The 22,930-nt window shown below is 36.0% G+C and overlaps 3 protein-coding genes across 4 annotated transcripts in view; 1 reads left to right on the plus strand and 2 right to left on the minus strand.

Moving 5' to 3' along the window:
* Positions 1–2,214: 2,214 nt before the first annotated feature.
* Positions 2,215–10,948, plus strand: LOC139318191 (claudin-15-like). The gene is made up of 5 exons (XM_070945508.1): positions 2,215–2,456; positions 6,210–6,374; positions 7,620–7,701; positions 8,006–8,107; positions 9,499–10,948. Exons 1-4 carry the CDS (start codon positions 2,246–2,248, stop codon positions 8,097–8,099), a joined length of 552 nt encoding a protein of 183 aa, XP_070801609.1. The 5' UTR covers positions 2,215–2,245; the 3' UTR covers positions 8,100–8,107; positions 9,499–10,948.
* Positions 10,949–11,299: 351 nt separating this feature from the next.
* On the minus strand, positions 11,300–13,720 carry DUSP28 (dual specificity phosphatase 28). Its single transcript, XM_070946125.1, has 2 exons — positions 13,373–13,720; positions 11,300–11,467 (listed from the first exon to the last, which is right to left on the minus strand). Exons 1-2 carry the CDS (start codon positions 13,718–13,720, stop codon positions 11,300–11,302), a joined length of 516 nt encoding a protein of 171 aa, XP_070802226.1.
* A 1,095-nt stretch (positions 13,721–14,815) lies between these two features.
* ALDH18A1 (aldehyde dehydrogenase 18 family member A1) overlaps positions 14,816–22,930 on the minus strand; it is a 28,266-nt gene continuing 20,151 nt past the window's right edge. For both annotated transcript variants that reach the window (XM_070946463.1, XM_070946464.1), the window contains exons 12-18: positions 22,391–22,611; positions 21,876–22,013; positions 20,671–20,866; positions 19,965–20,086; positions 18,611–18,797; positions 17,540–17,635; positions 14,816–16,893 (exon numbers count right to left, since the gene is read on the minus strand). In XM_070946463.1, coding sequence (XP_070802564.1) covers positions 16,712–16,893; positions 17,540–17,635; positions 18,611–18,797; positions 19,965–20,086; positions 20,671–20,866; positions 21,876–22,013; positions 22,391–22,611 — 1,142 coding nt within the window. In that variant the 3' untranslated portion in view covers positions 14,816–16,711. The remainder of the gene's footprint in view (positions 16,894–17,539; positions 17,636–18,610; positions 18,798–19,964; positions 20,087–20,670; positions 20,867–21,875; positions 22,014–22,390; positions 22,612–22,930) is intronic.

The following is a 22,930-nucleotide window of genomic DNA, read 5'->3' on the forward strand; positions in this document are numbered from 1 at the left end:
CTCCCTCTCACTCATGTGCTCTTTTTTGCCCAGGACCTCAAACTAATGGTGGTCCTGTCCACCATTAAACCATCTTTCCAAGCAGTCTCCATGTTTCCAGTGTCTTTCTTCACACTTGGAACTAAACCCTGATGAACATTTCTTCCAACAGCACCCAAACTTTTTTTTTTTAGTTGTGGACCTGTCCATTTTGGATAACGTAATCCTCACATATACCGTAGTCATTAGAGGCCAAAACTTGGTGTACCCTTCATTTAGGAAGTTATCATGTAATTAATCTTTCGGCTGAAAATTTATTAGCAAGAATATATGGGGCAAAATTCCTAAACATTTTAAGGGTTTTTTTTCCACTGCTGAATGAAGTGTCACCTAGCATGGTATGTAGAACTCTGAGTCCCAAAGCAAGCATCTCTGAGGGTCCCCTAGTGGTGAGAGACTTAAGGCACCAACCCCCCTCCCCAAGTTGTAATAATTGAGGGTAAGTAGGAAGGAAAAACGAAAGAAAACAAAAGAGAAGGGTCACATAGCCGCTTCTTCTCACTGCAGCAGCCTTTGGCCTGAGACATTTATGCAGTCCAGATACAGTTTGCCTGCTTTATCTCCCCTTCTTTTGCAAGGATGGAGGAATATGAGAGTGAGGAGAAGAAGAGTGCAGCCAGGAGCAATTGATGGGGTGAGGGATGGGGTGAGCCAGTTTAGTCTAATGGTTAAGTGTCGGCCTAGAAACCAGGAGACTGTGAGTTCTAGTTTTGCCTTAGGCATGAAACTCAGCAAAGGGACTGCCCAATCACTCACTCTCAGTCCACTATTCACGTTCCCTTCTTGCTTCTCTCAAGCTCTTCTGCTCAGTTCCTACCAGGGCCCTGCATTTGAACTACCGTATCTAGGCTGCAAAAATCTGACTACTGTAGCTACTGGATATGGCTACAAAGAAATACAGAAAACTCTAGGTCTTTGCTGCTATTTAGTACACCTAACCTTTGATTTACAACTCCAATTGGGATCAGAATTTCTGTTGCTAGGCAAAACAGTTGTTGAATGAGTTGCTCAAAACACTACCTTTTTTTGCTACTGTTACTAAGTGAATCACTTGGTCGTTAAACAAATCTGGCTTCCTCATTAATTTTTCTTGTTGGAAGCTGACTGGGAAGGTTAAAATGATGATCATGTGACCCTGGGACACTGCATAAATAAATGCTGGTTGCTAAACCCCCAAATTTTGATTTTGGGATGCTGCAGTGGTCGTAAGTGTGAGAATTGTTGTAAGTCACTTTTTCAATGTTTTTGTAACTTTGAAATTGGTGCTAAATGAATGGTTGTAAATTAAGGACTGCCTGTAGTCATCCGAATTTCTGCACTGCACATCTTGTAACCCTACCTGCATGATCAGGTTTATTGAAGATTTGGGACAAAGAATGAATTGGCAGGGAAAAATCAATAAAATCCAAAATGGTTCTCTCCATTTCATCATATTTATACCACCTGCCCTATCCAGTTTTTCAAGAGTTGAGAGAAAATTATATAGCATGATAATTTACTGTATATATAACATGTCCCACCAAATTGAAATTGTCTAGGTGCATTGTAATGATCTGAGAACTGGCAACTCCCTATGCTATGTAACCATTCAGATTAAATTAGCCCATATACTATATTTTTAGAATACCACTTTTTCCCTTGGAAAAGAAAAAAATCATAGAACAAATTTCATTAAGTTTATTAAGTTTCACTATACAACTCCACATATATTTATTCAGAAATACAATGGAGTTCAGTAGTCTTTGCCCGCAGTTATGTACAGGATTGCAGCCTTCATTTGATCAATGAAGTCAATGAACTGGCTGGGAAGCCTTGATTTTTGGAACAAGTGATGTAAGGTCTTAAATATCACTAAATATTTACCTAACTTTGGCAAATTGACTGTCAAAATTTGCTCATACGACTCAGGACTAGAAGTGCTGCATAGGGTTATATATTAAGTTTATGTATTTCAAGCGGTTTAATTAATCTAAATATTGTAATTTAGTTAATTTATTTTATTAACTGAACTGAAACTTGAATGCTAATTGAATCAATATTTTATCTGAGAATAACTTTTGATAAATAACATTTATTTTTGCATCTTAATATAAACATTAAATAACTGTTTTATTGCTTGCTACCAACAGAATATCAACAGATAGAAATCTGCTTCTGTTTGCACAATTTGAGAAGGAAATTGCTTCATTTTTTTTTTTGTTAAATAATGGCTTTGAGAGCTTTTCAAATACCAGCATTGCTTCTTGTTTTTCTGAGTTTTATATTTTTACTTGCTACTACTACATCCAGCAATTGGAGAATATCAAGTATAGTCAATACTACAAATTGGAAGTATGAAGGTCTGTGGATGAATTGCGAAGCTACTTCATTGGGTTTCATTCAGTGCAATACATCGTACTTGCTCTTAAGTTCAGACAGTAAGTTGTGTTTTTATATATAAATGATGGGTTGCTATTGTGTTTTTAACACTATGAAATTGCAATATGTTTACTTAATATTATATGTTATCAAAATACATGAAACAATATTTCTGCAAATCTATACACTTTATAGAATTCGTAGAATTCTCTGATTTAATACTGGGTTGAACTTATTTGTTACTCAAAACATTGACAGTGTTGAAAGCAACATATAGAAATAATATAGTTTGCCTGCATTTGAGTCATGTCAGCACTGCCAGTAGATAAGAGTGTAGAATTATATATACTCTCTATGGCTTTCCTTTTCTTTGATGTTTGAACATAAGTCTGTACCAGTCTCCCTATTTTCTGATATCTGTCCCATGTGCATATTTTTTGTTTTGCATGTTTTATTGAATTTTTTAATATGAGATGCTAGAAAAGGCTTTAATTATTCTATCCTTAATATGCTGTAAAAGACTTTAGAACTTGAATTTCAAAAAGTTTACATTTATATAAACATTAAGACTGGAATCCTTCATGGGAACCACTGAGGCTATTAAAATATATTTGCTTTACTCTAGAAAAAGAAGAAAAAAATTTAAAAAAAGAAAGAAAAAATAAATTTAAAAAAATCCCAAAAGATATCACAATATAGAAAAAATATCATTTTAAACTCCATTTTCATAAATCTGAAATGAAATTGTCTTTCCGTAATAAAAAAATAATCTTCAATCATATGATTCTTCCCCAAATCCTATGAACAAACTTATGAAAATTTGACCAGAATAGGACAATTGTGAGACAAGCTCATATTATGTGTGTAAGTGTCCTCTCCATCATTTTATATTTTCAGCATAAATATTATCTGAAACATCCCATAAATATGAAATAATTGGGTCCTGTGCCATTAAGAGCTTTGTAGGTAACTGCCACCAAGTTGAATTGAACCCAGAACATACTGGCAACCAATGCAGTTTGCAGAGCCGAGGTTTATCATTAACTTATAGAAGCATAATTCCCTGCCCATGGTGTAGTGTACCAGCTACAGCTTGAAGGTCAATAATTTGGTCAAAGACATTCTGGACATTTTACAATATTGATGTAAAAATAATAAACAACCTTTAGGCCCACCACAACATGCAGCCCACCAAGCTGCCTTGTATGTACAGCATGCTACTGGGTTTTTTGGGGTGTTTTTTGTTGTTGTTGTTTTTTGAAAACTCAACAAATGTGCTGCAGCCAAACGTTGCTGCTTCCAGAAAGGAGCCATCGCTGCCTTGAAGATACATTGCCAAGGGCTTTCAGGCATGTGGAGGCTATAGCAAACAGGAAGACCTGCCACTAAGGCAACAGTCATATAAGCAGGGCTTGAATTGGTTCTAAAAAACTAATTTGAGAAAACACCTCAGACAACCATTCCGTAGTTCACACAACAATAAAATGAGGGAAGACTGAAGCATGTTCAGACTTACAAGATTTTGTTACCATAGTATTACAATAACAATACTGTAGTCCCAACCTATATGGTATTGCTGCTTAATTTTGTCTACCTTATCGAGCTGGCAAGGCCTTACAAAACTGGCATCCACCAAAGAGCAGTTATTTTTTATTTATCAACGTGGCCCTTTTATCTCTGCAAGTTGTGCAGACCTGTTTTAGCTTATTAAGTTAGTGGAATACTGCTGTATATATTTAGGATGCTCAAGCAACTGCTTAGAACTGTACATCATGTCAGGTTCAGCTGTGCCTGATATCTACCTGCAAGGGCAAAGAGCACTTGCATTGTCAACAGTACCACTGCTGGCATGGCTGTATACCCCAACGATACTGCCAACTTCTTTCACTTTTAGACAGACTGATCTGGTGGCAGCAAGACAGTAATACATTTGCAGCAGGAAGTAAGTGGTGACTTGGCTCTGATTGATGTCATATTAAGTTTAATATGGCTTGTAGAGTAGTGTCATCTGCCACCGCTAGAGTAACAATGTAACTGTAATTCAGGCCAGAAGCTTGTTATTTGAAGACATTAAGGCCACTATGCCAAAGGGGTCCTCAAATATGCTAGAAGCTCTGAAATTAATGGTTCTTGGAATAGAATGTAGTTATTTATAAAAGGCAGAGTAACAGTTATTGACTGGGAGACTCAGGCAATGAGCTTTAGCATGAACCACTTAGGTGTCATAAAATGTTTTGCTAGGGTCACTTGAAATGTTGGGAAATATTTTACTGATTCCTAAAATATAGCTAGCTAGGACATTTAATTACATTCCATTTTATGTTTTACTTCTACTGAAGAGCAATTGCCAAGGATGATAGCTTTAAAACCAATGTTTTTTTTTTAAGTTAGAACACATCTATTTTGCTGTATTTCTCCCATTGCATCCTTTTCAGAAAATTACCAGATACTGTTTCATATGAATATCCTCAGATCTGAAACCCTAACCATACATGATAACCTAGGTGGCCAAATGTAGGTAGACAGCAACAGCATTCCTCAGGCAAAACACCCCCACATTGTTCATGTGCCTTTGTGATTTTGGGGGTGACTAGTGTGAAGTACCATTTTTTATTTAAAAGACCTGCAATTGCAGAGAGAGAGACAGAGACAGATTCCAAACCTTCCTGGTATGTCTTTCTTTGATGTATGTGTTCACATATTTATTCAGTGAAATAATTTGCTGAATTGAAAAATATCTACATTTGAAGTCTATATTTATATTATGTTATGAAAAGAAAATAATATAAAAGTTTCTTCACTCCAAAGTGGTTGATCTTTTTGTGGAGGCATATTATTTGATTTACCTTCAGATTCTTGCCATTTGATAGGAATTATAAATATTAAAAATAAAACAAATAAAGAACAGTCCATGTAACTTTTTCTGTGTAAGAAATTTAAATTTGTATTTTGAGAGAGAGTATAAAAATTCTAGTGCTTGAAATAAAAGGAAGAAAAGCAATAATTTTATGATGGTTGGTATTGATTTGTGACAAGGGTATAGCTTTGTATAATAAAAGAACATTCTGCTTCTAAAAACTAATCTTGTGTCCATGAAATGGGGCAGTTATCTGATGTATTAGTGATACAATGCTCTGCATTAATGGTAATTGGTTATTTATTTATTTATGTATGTAATATATGTAAACAAATCATCTGCTTACATACATTGAATAAGATTTATAGCAACTATTGGTTTATTTTTCTTCAATGTTGTTTACTTCTCATCTCTCCAAATGATTCTTTAGAAGCAAAGCTATACAGTACGTTCTCTCTTAGTTCTTTTCTTCTTTCAGATAGTTTAATGCTCCTGCTTTGCTATTTTCATCAATTGAAGTGTGCTGGTTACTAGATGTGCAAACAGTTGAGAGATATAAGTAGGGGTAGTGAAAAGTCTCACGATAAATTCAGTAATTTTGTTTCTTTAATCAAGAGAAAAATATTATATACCTACCTAAATAACTCAGACTGGGAATCTGCTTGAGGAAAAGGTTGTATATTCCCCAACTACATTGTTTTTCTCTTTCAATATTTTATTTATGCATCTTTCACATAGCAACATGAGTAGCTGAGTACACAGAAAGTAATTTGAAACATCATAATAGATTGTTCTGACTACAAGAGATACTTGAATATTAGAAAGCCATAATGACAGTCTGAATGCTATCCACTTTGCTTCCAGTCAAGTTTTGATTAATGGATGGAAAGGCAACATCCATCACTTGCTCTGCACTAAAATCAAAAACTCTGGTAATTTTTTTTCTCTCCTGCAGCTTTTATTCAAATATGTCGAGCTCTGATGATTATATCCCTGGTGTTGGGGCTATGCGGAACTCTGCTGGCATTACTCAGTTTGAAATGCCCTCAGCTTGGTTTCAGTGATGAAAGAAAAAAAGGAAGGATTTCCATGATGAGTGGAATGGTATTTGCTTTGGCAGGTGAGAAATCTTATAATGGACATTTATGAAGGGAGTTTCTTAAAGCTATGTAGAAATATCTTGATTTATTCTTATCTGGTTCCTTGGGAGACCTTGTCATTTGTATTAAGTAAGGGATGGGATGAGCTAAAGGAAAAAATATATGAAAATAGGTTAATTGAAAAGTTTCCTTAGAGTGATTTGGAAAGCAATAAAAGTATAATTCCCTTAGAATGTGTTCTGAATCTGAGTTATTATGACACAGTTTAACTATGTTTACTTAATTGCTTATGACACTTTAACTGTCCCCCTCTGAGAAACAGACCAAACATATTAAGTTTTTTTTAAAAAAATGACTGCACTAAATTTATTTGCAGTTTTGCTAATTTTTTATTTCTAGGATAGGTCACATTAGCTCTTTGAAATAGCATTGAAGAGGAGGTATACACAGTACATTTAAAGGTGATTTTCACAAAATGAAAAAAGAATACAAGTCCGAACTCACTGGTATTTTCTTCTCCATTTGTATGAAAACAAAATATGCTTCTTAAGGCTGGATGTCTTGTGTAACAATGTCAGGAGTTATAACCCCATAAATGGAGGCCACTAACTTGCAGAACTCAGCATCAACAGAGCCTATTTCTTTCTATTTTGTCATAGAAAACATATTCTCTTTTTTTCTTTGGGTGATTTTGCTAGTAATTTAATTAATTTTAATATTTTAATTTCAAGGCTGCCCAACTCTACAACTTTGGGCATGGTACAATTAAAGAAGAATGAAAGAAAACAACATACTTCCACAAAAAGGGAACACAACCAACTGGAAGATTAACACTATAACACTATAAATAATTATTTAGTGTAAACACTTCAGAACAGTAATTATATGGGGCTTCTCTGGGTATTTATTTCAGTTTTAAAAAATGCCACTAAATTCATATGATCTTTCCTCAGATGTTTTAATTTTGTTAACTATGTGTCAGTTTGATTATATATGCATACTAGTCTGTACAAATCATACAGGTGCTTATAAATGAAATGGTCTTCTAAGTCCTTTCTAGCAAAATATCTTTTAAGCATGACAAAAAGACCTTGGGTAAGCCTTGAAGAACCTTCTTCCAATCTTTAAGCATCTGAGGTAGTTTTGTAGTTTCAAGGAATAGATCCAAAAGTCCTTTGTTTGCAGGTGAAATGTCTTATCAAATGACTTGCATGACCCTAATACAGGTAATTTTCATCTGTATTTAATCTGTACTGTTTGGCCAGGTCTCTCATCAATGGTTGCTCTTTCGTGGTATGCAGTAAATATCATAACTGAGGTTTTTGATCCTTTCTATGCTGGAACAAAGTAAGTCAATATTTCTGTATATTTTAGTTCTGTTTGGTATTTTTTTTAGCATTACCAAACAGCAGAGGATTGTGGGTGCTAATTCACATCTATTGTAATACGTTTGACATTAAAATTGTGTTGGGTTTCTTGTTATGTCTGTGCACAAAGATTAACACAATTAACAATAATGCTGTCATGCATTATTGCAATCTTTCTCAATTTTACCACTATTGAAAATTCTGGGAATGGAAAGTGCCCAGGTTGGGGAAAGCATTTGATTGTATATGGTGTTTGAATATGATACGTATGATCTTTATTTTAGATATGAAATGGGATATGCACTGTATCTAGGTTGGACTGGTTCCCTTCTTTCCATAGTTGGGGGAATCCTGTTGACATGTTCATCATGCAAATGAAATCAAAGGTATTTAAGGTGAATTATTCATCTTTAAAAAATCACAGGTTAAATAGGATTTGTCTAGAGTGCATTTTAAAGGTCCAGCTGTGTACTAAAAAGAGAAATTAAGCATTAGAATCACAAGCCATTTCAAACAGTCCATAGGAAGAAATCCTTTACTTTATCAGGGTTTTTTCCATTCTCATGGTAAAATTCTCCCCTTACTGTAGTAATCTCAGAATAACAGAGCATCAGACAAGAGAAAATGAAGACTGCTGATATTCATGGGGTAAAGCTGGTGGGAGCAGCTAAGCCCTGAATATAAATACACTCCTTGAGTGTATTGCACACTCCTCGAGAACACAAAAAATTCCCCCATGAAGTTTCCCAATGCTGTACTAAGAGGAGGCAGTCTTTTAGATGATCAGACTTAATATTTCATTTGAATGTTTGGAGCCATTTGTTTCTTCTCTTCTGGAGGTTCAAGCTATTTCACATATCACAAATCAACATAATACACACAGTATATTCTTAGTATCCTTCCTTTTATCCACATTTACTTACTTACTTACTTAGCATGTGGTATATCATACATGGACTAGCAATATATGTTAACATTTCACCTAGATTAGTAAAACACAATAAAATCTAAATGTGTACATAAAAGATCTATGTTCAAATACTAATCACTGATTCCTAAGAATACTTTTAGATTCCACATAAGCTCCATAAATATTCTCAGAAAATGAAAATAGTGACTCAGCCCAGTGTTTTTGTCATTTCTAAATTCCTTCTCCAGCCCACCTCACCCCATCCAAATATAAGAATATAAGAACATTACAGATCTAGACAGATGCTGAGATTAGCCACAGTACTTTAAATAAACTGTTTTGCTCTGGCCACACTTTGGCATTTTGTGAAGGGGCATGCCATATATCACAGGCATTTTCTTTTTGATACTGTCAAAAAGTTCCATGATCCAAAAAAGATTTTAATGTTTTGGTCAATACTAGTCTTATAAACTTTGTAAACTAAAATTCTGTTACATCTTTCATTTTCGTCACCAAAAATATAAGCTGCTTAGACCCGAAACCAGGCCTAAATTACTGTATATGTGTGTGATTATATATTTAGTTTTATATATGTAGTTTTTTTCTGTTAGCCACCTTGAATGATGAGGGATGGAAAGGTGGGGAAGCCGACTACATTATATTTGCATTTAAAACTTGAAAACAGCTTATTTTACTCAGCTATATCTATTTCATTAAACTATTTGCACAGAATGTATGCTTTTTAGCTTCACATTTGTTTGCAGTTTAACAATATGGAGTGTCTATGGATTTGATACTATCTAGCTCAATTATAATAAACAAAGAAAGTGGGAAATGTAATATATTTATCTCTATTTTTAATTACAGAGAATATGGATATCGTTATGCAGCTTCAGGAACAGTTAATGAACCACAAATTTACATCAAACAGGCTAAGACAGTCACACCTGTCAAAATTATGCTTAACATTTTATTTAAAACATATTTACATTTGATAAACCAATTCAAAACAATGCTATGCGAACTTTTCAAAAGGAGCACTTTGCAAAGTATGCTAATGCGTACAACCCATATCTCCTTCAAGTGTTAAAGCATCCATTGCATCCTCTGGAAGGCTTGCAACAGCTGATGAAAAACCTTCCCTGGTTGCCTGTTACTGTGTATGTGCACATTCAACACAGAAACAATCAGAAATAGCTCTTTAAGCAGCTGCAAAGAGTTCCAAATAATGTAGTGCTTTAATATTTCATGGAGTGGGGCTTCATTTATGCTTACAGTTTGTGAAGCATCTTGTCTAATGCTTTGGCACAGCCCCAACACATCTCTTCCTCTGTAACATTTACCTTAGTGTGCTCTCCCATTTGTGTCTGTTCACAGCACCATGCCATAGCAATAGTTGGTGTTGCCATCATCTTATCATCAGTCAAAAAGTTTAAATTGTCTTAGCTATATTGGTGTTAATGTTGTGTTTTCCTTCTATTCTGACACTAAGAACAAACTCAAGATGTGCAAAATCTGTTGGGATTTGTAACCCACACTGATGAGCTTGGAGGAAGGCTCAGGAAGGGACTTGCATGTGAGACAGAAAATCTCACAAAAAGGTTTTCTGCCCACCCAAGATAGATGAATGGCATTTCAGCTCAAAAGTGGGAAAAGGCCCTTAAGTAGTTTATCATTTTAGTGCTGAATATTATAATAAACATTATGGTATATAAAAAAAATCATGAAAATTATTTAAATCACATAATCATGTAAAATGACATATCTTTCTTAGTTTGCTAAGTGTACTATGTCACATTATTTTGGGACTTTATAAAGATATGATAATTTGCAGAATAAAGCTACTTAAAATTCTGGAGGATTGAGAGTATATTAAAAACAGTATCTGGGAAGGAGCTAATTCTGATTTCTCAAGTATTGTTCAATAAAGATAGATGATAGATAAGAGTTATCAAGTCATTATTGACTTCTGGGTGTTGCATGAACAAACCCATCTTGTTTTCTTGGCATCATTTTTGGGAAATTGCTACTGCCTTCTTCCTATGATCTTGAGTAACCCAAATCATACAAAGTCACGCTCATGATCTTGTTTCTAGCCAAATTGCATTTAATACGTAAGATCTCCGACCTCCGGGTGTTCCGCTGCGCACTGAAGACCCTGTTGTTCCGCCAGGCAGGGCTGTCAATATAATAATTTTAAATTGGGGTATTTTAATTTTTGGGGTTTTAAATCGGCCAAATCTATTTAATTATTTTAATTTTTAATTATTGTTGTGTCTTGTGTTTTTAAATTGGCTGTACACCGCCCTGAGTCCTTCGGGAGAAGGGCGGTATAGAAATAAAATTATTATTATTATTAATTATTATTATTATTATTATTATTATTATTATTATTATTATTATTATTAATGATTATGTCAAAGTTGTCCTCAAAGCAGAAGTGCCACTTCTCCCTCCAAAAGATTTGGCCAATCCATTATAGCTGCATTTAATTATACTTAAAATTGAGCAGATTTCAGAGATTTGAATTATGCCTTATTGAAAGATTTGAACAGAAGTTTTCAGCTAATTTCTTAAGACTGCAATAATAAAGTAGGTGATCCCAGGGCTTTTTTTTTTTAGTATATTAAATTCAGGTGTTACCTAGAATCATCTTAAATCTTCCTCTTTAAAGGAATTTCCCAACTTTGTAATCTGAATCAATGTATTTATTATGTGAAATTCTATTTGAAGAAAGACTTCTTTGCTGCTGTCTTTGCAAATGGTCTTCATATTTCTGCAGCTGAGACCAAAATCCTGCATTAGGCTCTGCCGTTGGCCTGGCATTCTTCACAATCTACAGGGTAGGGGGGAAAGCACATTGCATTTATTATAAGGACTTTTTCTCCCAAGCCTTTTGTCCTAAAATTATAAAAAATATAGAATGCAATTGTTATAAGAACATGTTATAGTTCAGTGGTAGAACAAGTATTTTGTATGCAACAGGTCCAAGGTCCCATCCCAATCATTTCCAGTGAAAAGGATAAAACAGCTGTGAGAGGGAAGATGCCACCACACCCAAGATCTACTGCTAATCAGAGCAAAAGATGATAAGGTAGAAAGAAGTCTGATATGAAATAAGGCAACTTCCTGAATGTAGCCTTTTCCCAATAGCTCTGGCAGGGCTATGAAGTTAGAAAGCAGTTTGATAGACCAACTTATTCTTGTTGGGAGGTTGTTACTTCCCTCCTAACTTCCTGCTTTTGTCATTTTTTAAAACTTTCTTTCCGATTGGAGTCGATGACCAAGGACAGAGATGGCTAACCTTTTTGCTGTCACGTGCCAAGTGGGGACAGCGCGGGGAGGTCGCGCGCGCACATGCCCACATTCATAATTCAAGGTGCCCCGCGCATGCGTGCACAACCCCCCTGCGCTCCCCCCACTTTTGGCATGTGATGGCACAGTGGACTCAGTAGGCCTGTTTTTCACCCTCCCCAGGCTCCACCCCACTGGAGGCCCTCCGGAGGGACCAGAAGACCCATTTTTCACCCTTCCAAGGCTTCCAAGGCTTTCTAGGAGCCTGGGGAGGCCAAAAACGGCCTTCCCCCCCCCAAGTCCCCGGGAAGCCCTCTGGAGGCCGGAAATGGCCCATTTCCCGACTTCCGGTGGTACCAGAAAGCCTGAAAATCAGCTGGACAGCACGCACATGCACGCTGGAACTGAGCTAGGGCAATGCTCGCATGCCCACCAATATGGCTCCACGTGCCACCTGTGCCTAGGTTCGCCATCATGGACCAAGGATTAGAGAGGCATACTCGTAATTTGGAGAAGGTATGATTTGAATTGGATAAACTCAATATTTAGATGTGTGCATCTAAAGACTGGTTTAGCTTTCTGTGACATAGCTGAAGTGCAATTTGCAAATAAAGAAAAATATTAAATTGTGTTAGGCAAAGAAGCAGGAATTGATGCCCACCATTTATGAATTGGATTGTATAGAATAAATTAAAGTTAATGAAATGATTTCAAGAAATACTAAGGAACACACACACACCCAACATTATTTCTTTCTAGAGTCAAGATTGAAGGCTAAACTAATTCTGGAGTAATACATTATTGTTTAAGAAAGTCAGAAGTTTGGCTCAAGCAGCAACATCTCTCATATCCACACATTTCCTGTTTAACATTGTTGCTCAGTCAAGAAACAACACAAAAACTGATAGCAGATGAGAAATTATAGCATGAGTATCTAACTTTGAATCTCAGGGTAGGAGAACATGAATTATTTTGCTTTCCATAGGAAAAAAAAAGAAAATAGAGAAATAAGTGATGCTTCTCAAAGCTTGCAAGTAAAAGTAGCATAGATATTTCATTTTTGAAATGTCTGGCATTAACAAAATATTATATAATTGTTGGAAGTATAAACTTTCATCAATTAAGTTGACAAATTTCAGTTTATGGATTTTTTTTGCTTTCAAAAATATATTAAAATAATTTACATTTAGTCTTCAGAGTTCACTTTTTTTACGTTCCCATTAGAGTTAATCAGATGAGATTTAAATTAGCTATTATCATAATTCAATTGTGTTTTGGCACTTTCATTAAATTCCTTTATAAAACAAAATGCTGAATCATTGTTACTGAGATGGTCAATGTATTCCATCCAGTTAAATATTTAAGTATTTGTTTCATACACCGTCAAAGTATAAGTCCATTTAATCAGATACAGAAGTAATTTTTATTTTCAGCATGCTCACAGTACCTCAAAGGCATCCTTCAGCCTGAGCTTCCGATGCTTCATCAAGTAAGCAGTGCAGATAGTTGCAGATCTGCTGCGACCATTTTTACAGTATACTAAGCACTTTCCGCCTCTTTGGATGGTGTCTTCCATGGCATCGCTGCAATGCTCAAAATACTTATACAGGTCCTCCGAAGGATCATCAAAGACAGGGATTCTCAGCAATTGGTCTTGCTGAAAGCTTGGGAAGGGCTGCTGTCTGGAGACATTGATACAGAACGTGATTCTCTCTTGACTAAGGAGACTCTCACAGCAGGCTGACCTAGAATTGCTAATGAACAAGGAATCAGAGACCTTGCAGAGGGACAACATTTGGTGGTGAATGACAATATCACAGCAAGAGAAGTGCTGCTTAAGATTTCGGGGGTGGGGGTGGGGGGGCTGAGAAGAACAGGAAATATGGGATGCCCAAAAGTAGCGTGAGGGTAGATTGTCTGGATCGCTTGTTCTTTAGCCGTCTGTGCACTGTGCTATATTTATTCTGCTGGCAGCCTCAAGGATTATATTACAGACTGTTCCACCCTTCTCTAAAATTGCAGCAGTTTGATTTGAGCCTGTTTTATCATACAGCAAATATATTCAGTTCAGTAGTCTAGCTCCAGATCAATAAACCAAAGCAATAAGGCCCTTCAAATCTACAGGGGGAGCATAAGCTATGTTTGAAAGCATTTAGCATGCTGCAAGACCACAATAACACAACAAAGCAGCTGATTAGATTTCCTAGTACAGTATTGGATAAGAGTGATCTTAATCATGGTATCAGTGTGTCAATATTTATCAAAGTCAAGCTAATGTGTTGAAAACTTTAATCAGTAGAGAAATGATTATATAATGTATTCTAACCCTGGTCTATAAAATTCCTATACTTACCCGAAACAGCTAGATAGTGGCACAGCAATCTCAGAGCTAAACTATAAGTATTTACCAGGAAGGACAAGTAAAGGATCTGCAGCTAGGTGAATGGGCTCAGTTACAGTGGCAATAGGTGCAATATTGGAAGATCTGAAATATCAGATTAGGGAGAGGTTGTCATGAAGAAAATCTATGTGGTCACTTGGAATAAAAAATGACTTGGCACATAATCAATAATCAAATTTACCAGTCTACAAAGGTAACATTTCGTGCAAGGTAAAAAGAAATCCTTTTGTATCATTGATGTTACAGAATGGTGGTTATTCCTTCTTCAGCTCCTTCATTTGTCCAGAAAGTTCATAACGAAGAGATCAATTAATACACACGTGGATATCTAAATTAGACTGGACAAATTGATAGCTATTTCACATCAACTCACAAGATTCCCACAATTTTTACAACATTAAAAATAAAGTTCAAAAATAATTGTAAACGCATACGATTAATAAGGCAGCATTTGAACAATATTTCAACAATTATTTTAATTGTGATGCTTCTGTCATGAATAAACTAACATTCCAGAGTTGGTTCTTTGGAATAGTAATTTGTGCACATTCTTTCAATGATTTCTCCAAAGGCAGTTTTTATGCCGACAACATAAATCAGATACCAAGCATGTGAGTATATGGAAAAACAGACAGTATATGTAACAAGTTTGCAGTATGTTATCAAACATAAAGAAAATCAATAGGTTAGGAAAACACGTGGCATTTTAATGGAGTCTCAGTTTAAAGAAATGGCACAAAACTACATATACACATCTACTAAAATTGCCAGTGTCTTCCCTGTTTGGGGAAAGTACTAAGACCCCTTCCCATAACTAATGAGAGTTCAAGGAGTTAGAAGAGGATTAAGGCAAACAGGCAACAAAGCCCAGTACATCCATGTTCAAAATAAAACTGAATCCTTCCCATACTTGATGCATCACAACTGTAATTTTCTGATAGCTCTCTACCATAGGAAGAATGTACCTCAAATATATCAAATCCCGTAAAGGTATAGTTTTCTAAGTTAGGAAATACAAAATGATATTGAATTTCTGTTTGGACATTACATAATGGAGACTATGATTAAGTACTATCTTTTCTTGTATGGAATGTGTAGGAATGATAGGTTATAAATATCTGAAATATAAAAATTTAATGCTAGAGTTGATGTTTACCAGAACATTCTCGAGGTTTTTATAGCTCCTGATAAAAACCTTCCTCGGAAAGAGTTTTCACTGGACTACCTAATCAAGAAACCAAGAATGCACATATTGACACACAACTCGCCATGTGGAAAATTAAACTGAAATCTACCATGAATTAAGCCTGTGAGAGGTGCAATGAAAGCAGTCCAGTTCAGAAGATCAAGTGCCAGTATTGGATCTCAAAAACATAAGCTTCATGGTTCAGTTGAAAGCTTGCTAATATGGGCAAATCAGCATCTTGCTCTGAATGATGTATTCAAAATAGAAATAATTACCACTCAACTCACAAGGTATTTGTGAGCTCGAAAGAATAAAAAAGATTTTGCCAAACAAAAATAAGTGATCAAGTACAACTCCACAATGTGTATTGCAAGCTATATAAATGTGTCACCTATTGCTAGTACAACACAATATATACTGCAAACAAAATGGCTGAATCCATAATTTTATTGCAAGGGAGTTTTATTTGCAAAACCATGAAATTTGAAAAATATGTTTGTCTCAGGGGAAATAAAATTCTATATAAAATTCATGAACAAAATATTTGATACAAATATTCATAAAAGGGTTATAGTGAAAACCCTGGCTGATATAACTATTACTGTCCTAGCCTCCTATCCCACAGGGAAGCCAGTAATTAAAGGATATTAGGCATGAAAAATAATGTTTGGAGGATAAAGACCATTCACTTTGTGGAATATTTATTAAGGTAATTCAATATATTAAATAAGACATGAGCTGATGGAGCACTTTTAAAAATTAAAATAAGTTGCTACAAATTTCTAGAGAAGGAGAAAGAAAAAAATTTCCCCAATGTTTTTCCCAAAGCAAGAAAAGCATCGGGGAAAAAAGGCATTCAGTTCTGCTACTAGCCAAACACTTTCCAGTGATCTGGAGTGAACTATGAAAAAGACTTGATAGTACATCATCATCATCACCATCATCTTCATTAATGAAATATCAAAAGTTCTTTTTCCTGCACTGCAAGAGATCCTGTGTGCCTCTGCACATGTCATCTACATAATGCAGTTGAGTGTGGGAGGAAACTAAAGCAGAGAACCCCACTTTCCACACTCCTGAGCACCCATAAAGCCAAAAGTGCAAAAAATTCTGCATGACTAGAGAAGGCTCATTTCCTTCCCAAGCTAGGTTCTGAAATAACAACAGCCCTATAAGTACCACGCTCTTCACTCAGATTCTCAGTTAGTATTCCTTTGTGGAATGGGAAGGTTCTCATGAAGGTATTTCATGCTCCCTTGCTCAGAAAAGTCAGAAACAATGTGATTTTCCCCACGTAGCAACCACTTAGTCGTCAAGAGCCCCTCAATTCCCACTGGCCCACGGGCATGGATCCGTGATGTGCTGATGCCCACCTCAGCACCTGAAAAGGAAAGATAAAATAAAAATGAATTTAAAAAGAAACAGAAAGGGGGAAATACTTTCTAATGTTACAGGCCATGTTATCCAGATCATGTTTTCCTTCATTTCAAAATCTTGCCAGCATTTATTCATTCTTACTCCTTACTCAGATTACCAAGGTTCCTTTTCTGACACAGTGTTAAATGGAAAGCAGTTAAATGTGTTCAGCCAATATCTGGTATATTTCTATTTAAATTGCATCCTCATACTAAACGCCTACATATTTTCAACTACAGCTCTTACTTCATTATTCATGTCATACCCTGGTTGTTACAGACTGCTGTTGACAATTGCTTCTTGATTGGTTCAATTACATCTTTCCCACAATACTTCCTGAATAGGGCATTTTAGCAACATCTTACACTGGTTTTATACACTCTGCTCCTTGTATAACCTCCACCTCATCAAGATTCTTCCTGCATTTTGGCTTAAATTATTCTAATACTAAAATATCCCAAAGCTTTTCAAGGCAGTTTAGCAAATCCCCTTAAAATATCAAATGTCAGAAAGAAAGTCAATCATACTTGAAATGCAGATAGGTTTAACCTCAAGATAATGTTTTGTGTTTAGCTTCAAGCATGCAGAGAGCAAGTAGCACATTCCCTTACCCAGCCCAAAACGATAGCCATCTGAGAAGCGAGTGCTGGCATTCCAGAACACACAGGCACTATCCAGGTGCTGTAGGAAGAACTCTGCTGTTTTCTCTGAAGATGACAAAAGGGGAAAAATCATTCTTATTGAATAACCTGTTTTATAATAGCATTAAGTTGCTGTGGGCAATTCTAATGCAGCAAAAATCACCTCTTTGAACCTGTTCTATGTGTTGCACTATTTTTTTCATTAATGTGATGCTAAGATAGTTTGCACGATGCTTGCAACTAAGGATCAGATATTTTGTCATAGATAATTCTGTAAATTATATTTCTGAAAATAGAACCTGCAGCACAAATATCTGTGGCCACACTAAATTCTCACTGGAGATGGCAGTCTCAGCAAAAGTATTAAAAGTACTCAAAGTACCAGCTTTTTTGGCCAATAGAGGGATGCATCCCAAAGAATGATCATTCTGTCCAAATAGATCAGTGGAAGAAGCATGGAACAACAGGCACCTGAGAGCTCTAGTAACATAGAGCAGCCTTGGAGACAAATAATTAAAAACAAGTCATAGGGATGCCTCTTTCAGATGTTACTTATGAAGTAAGAATGCCACAATATATTCCATCTGCATTTCTCTGGAAACCTGAGGAAATGCCGGTCATATCAAGGAAGGTGACAAGAGCATCTTTCCTTGGGAGCTTTGTTCAAAGATCTGGGACTGGAAATGTTAGTGAGGAAGCTGCTGTAGTTAGAGGCAATGGCAGAGGGGGAGGGGGGGAGGCGAGTATGCATTGTGGCATTATGACGCAAACTTTGCCCTTGCATACTTCTATATATGTTGTGATGGAAATACAAAAGGACAGGGCTTATTTTGTGATGTCATGATGCAGTTTTGTCATTTTGGTATGATTAGGATTGAGTTGTGGCCCATATCTTCAAATGCAAGGGAAGAGAGGCAGGAACATGGGAAATGTCACCTTCTTAAACAGGAACTTCAGAAGCAGCCTTTGTCCCAACTGTGTGAAACCCTCACACAGACATGTGCATTTTTCTGCACTAGAGGAGTTGATTTTGCCACTAACCATTCTCTGTGATGATTACATCTGTGTGGGAGCTCCCATATTTATGAATGTGCTCAATAGCATCTTGTACACTGTCCACCACTTCAATGCAGCATTCCAGGTCCCCATATTCTGTGCGTAGTGATTTTACCTCTGAAGGGCTAAACGTAAGATAGGAGGCAAATTTGGGGCCAGCATGTACCTTTACCTAATGAAAGACAAATACACTTTACTATGCATTCTTTTCCTAATCATTTTTTGCACAAAACAGTTTGGCTACATAGATGACCCAATTCACACATTGAACAACACAATCACTTGCCTAATCATGATTGAAGTAAGCCTTAATTGGATTTGCACATCTTATTAAACTGTAAGTCGCAAGTTGCTGAGTGTATTTTCATACAACCAAATATTATTACATTATTTGTTAAATTTATATTGTGCCTTTTCTCTATGAGCTCGAGGTGGCTTACATGAGCGATTATTTTACCCCCGCAATTGACCTTGTAAGGTAAGTCAGTCTGAAAGGATGATTGGCACAAAGTTATCCAGAGAGTGAAGTATGAATCCAGCCAAGTAGATTAGAGTACTAGGTGTTATGTGTTTGCATGCAGAGTACCCAATTCAATCAGTGGCATTTCCAGAAAAGTCAATGTCTGAAACTTTAGAGCCCCATCAATCAGTGAAGACCAGCCTTCTCTAACCTGGGATCTTCCAGATGCACTTGGACTGCACCTCTCAGAATTCCCAGGCTGCATACATTAATTTGGCTTTGGGCAGCACCTTATATTCTTCTCTATGTGTCTCTGGAAAAAAAATCTCTCAGCATTGGGTCAAATATTTTCAGTCATGAACTTTTACATAGGAATCTAGATGAGGAATTTCTATCTCATTTGTGAGGCTAGTTCATAGGTGTTTCTTTCAATCCAGTCTCGGCCTCTGAAGTTGTAAATAAAATTCTTTCACAATCCAGCACTATAATCTGATTCCAAGTATATTACACAATAATTAACCAATTTTTATTGAGGAATTCTGCGTTTCCAAGGACTTGGGCTCAGGACCCTCAAAAAGAACCTCATTTTCAAATATCTTCAATTGTTTTCCAATCTAAATAAGATTGCAAGCATTTTGAGAATCCCAAAGCTAAGATGCACTATTAGAAAGCCTGGTTTTAATCAATATGTGTTATCAGGGCAAACAAATGCTACTACTAGTTTGCTAAATATGATATATACACCTTACTGGTGCATTTAGAAATTTCTCAGTGTATGCATCAATAGTATCATCTTTTACATAGCACCTCACACAGCACTGAAATTACTGACAGCCAATTTTTTACACTTAACCCACACTGGAAACCATTTTCACTTGCCTGTTCCACCCGCAACATGTCAATGATCTGATCAAATACAGGAGTTCTCAGTAAATCCCGATGTATTAGCAGTGTCTCCAAAGCATTGCAGGCTGCAGGATATTCACATTTTGAGTCTCTTACTGGAAGAAGGATATATAATTGGTTTAATTCAGTGGCATGTTTAAAGATGCTGGAAAGCAATCTTCCTACAGAGTGTTGGACTACATGTGTCATTGTTTAACGAACAGTTGTTTTACAACTGTTTGAAGTTATGATGGCCATGGAACAGCTACTTTATGGCCTGTAAAACAACTTCCGATGTCATAAATGGTGATGCCACTTCCCCACAATCATGTGACTGCATTTGGATGGATCAGCATTACAACTGGTTGTAGCTTCTGCAGTCATGTGACAGCAATTCACAATATTTTTTGCCAATTTCTGGCAAAAAAAATGCCTATTCCATGTCCCCAAAAAAGGACAGAAAATTACTTCTGGTCATGTGGGTGCCTCTACTTATGATTGCAACAATCTACACCTATAATTCCAGGCTCAATTATGGTTGTAAGTTGAGAACTACCCATATTGCTCCTATGTTTGGGAATGTTGCCAGTTTTACTGTACATTTGGAGCACAAGGCTAACATCCAAAATATATAGATAAGTAGAGACTTGATGATAGCTCACCTCCTCCATGCTTACCCTTAAGAAACAAAATCTCTCACCTATTCTAGTAACTTTCTCAACACTGGCTTCCAAGTCCACATAGATATGGCAAATCCCTTCACTGTGCCCCATCACTGGGATTCCTTTGGCTGCTTTTTGGATATCCCGAACCAGCTGAGAAGAGCCACGGGGAATTATCAAATCTATTAGTTTATCTAATCGGCAAAGATCTTCCACTTCTTCTCTGGTGTTCACCTGTAAAAACCAAACCAGTCAAGTCACAAACATTAGTTTATATAAATACAGACAAATCTGTGCATGCGTATATACATTTATGTTTGGGTATGCATGTCTCTATATGTACATATACATGCACACACATGTATTTAATTATAAATATAAATATAAATGAATTCTGCAACAAATAAATGTTCATCATGAGGCTAAATACAAAACATATTAACAAAAATATTTTTGTTAGGACCCTATGCAAATATATTTAGCTATTTTAAAAATTATTGTATCAGCCATCACAGTATTTAAATTCTTCTTTAGGAGATATTTTAATTTTTATTTCACCCTATTATATGATGCTTTAAATGTATCCTTTGGTTAGCATTGTAAATTATTATTGTTAAACAAATTTATATAGCTGCTCAACTCTCATATAAGTGACTGAAATCACTTTGAAATTTTGAAAATAAAAGTTGTATATAAGCATTGTTCATACTATTCATTCTATTTGATTTTGAAAGCTTGAAGTATACAATTGTGAACAACAAGCTTGTTAAAACAAGACAGCTCTAGAGAACAATGTCTGAAATAGCCTGTGCAACCAGTCACAAATTCTCAAGTGGAAAAGCACAGCCTCAAATGAAGAACATTTTCATAATCCTTTCCTGCTTCAAAAAAATCCCTTGCACTACACAAATCCTTAAGATGTAATTTTTTGATACAGAATTCCAACAAACTGCAATTAAAAGAACAAAAAATCTGCTTTAGATGCAATCACCTGCGACATAATTTCCAACAAAGGACAACTTTGTTAAAACATTCACAACCAGAAATTCTCACTTTATTTTCTCATCCAAATATTAACTTCCAAGTATCGAACTTTTTCTTAAAAACAGAAAAAGGGTAGTATTATGTTGCTTGTACTCTTCTTTCAAAAATGCATCTGATTTTGACATCAATCTGAGATTTCCTTATTTTACAATACCTTTTCCCACTGGAATTACCCTATATTGTGTTCCTAAGTGCTCACCAGTTGCACTGCATCCTTTACCCCATGAATTGAAAGTGCTTCCTGAGTCAGATGGTGAAGGATTTGATTGCTGTGTAAAGCCTCTTTGCCTCCTTTAAGCAACAGACCATTTCCACTAGAAATAGCCAAAGCAGACACCTGTCAGGAAATGAGAGAGACCAACATAGTAAGAACAGTAAAGAACAGATCACAGTACCTTTTTAGTCTATCAGAACAGCCTCTTTCCATCTGGCACTTTGAGATATATTGTGCCAAATCTCTAAGAATTCCCAGACACATTTCCTAGTTTTTCTGGTATTGGATAAATACTAAATGTATTATGAATCCACCAGGGGAAGATCTCAGTCATAAATTAAATATATATTACACAAGCATATTAGTTTGAGACTGAAATTCTATTTTAAATAGGCAAAAGAATGATCAAAGAAGTGGTTTAAAAAAGTATGTTTCACGAATGAAAGTAAGTTTCTATTTCACAATAAACAATATTACTACTGATAAAAATGAGACCATACCTGGGGAAGGCAATCAGGGCGGGATTCAAAAATCACCAGCAAGACCCCAATAGGCACAGTCACTTGCTCAAGTTCCAAGTCCTTTGCTATTCTTGTCTTTCTAAGGACACGGCCAACACTGTCTTGTGAAGACGCAGCAATCTGACGCAATCCAATGGCCAAACTGTTCAGCTTGGAGGTTGACAGACTGAGTCTTTTTAGCAAAGGCAGAGCCAATCTCCCTGAAATGGAATCAGAAATGAAAGGTCACAGATCAGTTGCAACAGTTAATGGGATCCACAGTAAGGCAACTATGGGAAAGGTAAAATAAATAGCAGGGAAGCAATCGTTCCTATTCCTGAAACAGGGGATGTAGTTACTCATTCCAAAGTGGAAGATGTCTTTTTCTTACTTTCAGTGGATAATACGAAGTGTACAAAAGAACAAAAAATAGTCAGGAGCAAAGGACAAGAAGGTGTTAACCACACAGTGGTTAAATTATGCCATAGAATCATGTATCACTGATAGTGTTCATGTCTGAAATTTTACAAGTGACCAATA

The sequence above is a fragment of the Pituophis catenifer genome, unplaced genomic scaffold, assembly GCF_029215685.1.
Source record: "Pituophis catenifer annectens isolate HBS135680 unplaced genomic scaffold, rPitCat1.0.hap2 SCAF_6, whole genome shotgun sequence".
Classification (NCBI taxonomy): Eukaryota; Metazoa; Chordata; class Lepidosauria; order Squamata; family Colubridae; genus Pituophis; species Pituophis catenifer.

Coding starts and splice junctions, on each gene's coding strand:
- LOC139318191 (XM_070945508.1), top strand. CDS start 2,246: ATGGCTTTGAGAGCTTTTCAAATACCAGCATTGCTTCTTGTTTTTCTG. Junction 6,375..7,619: donor AATGGTATTTGCTTTGGCAG/GTGAGAAATCTT, acceptor CTGTTTGGCCAG/GTCTCTCATCAATGGTTGCT. Junction 7,702..8,005: donor CCTTTCTATGCTGGAACAAA/GTAAGTCAATAT, acceptor TCTTTATTTTAG/ATATGAAATGGGATATGCAC.
- DUSP28 (XM_070946125.1), bottom strand. CDS start 13,720: ATGTTGTCCCTCTGCAAGGTCTCTGATTCCTTGTTCATTAGCAATTCT. Junction 11,468..13,372: donor GGCTGAAGGATGCCTTTGAG/GTACTGTGAGCA, acceptor CCTACCCTGTAG/ATTGTGAAGAATGCCAGGCC.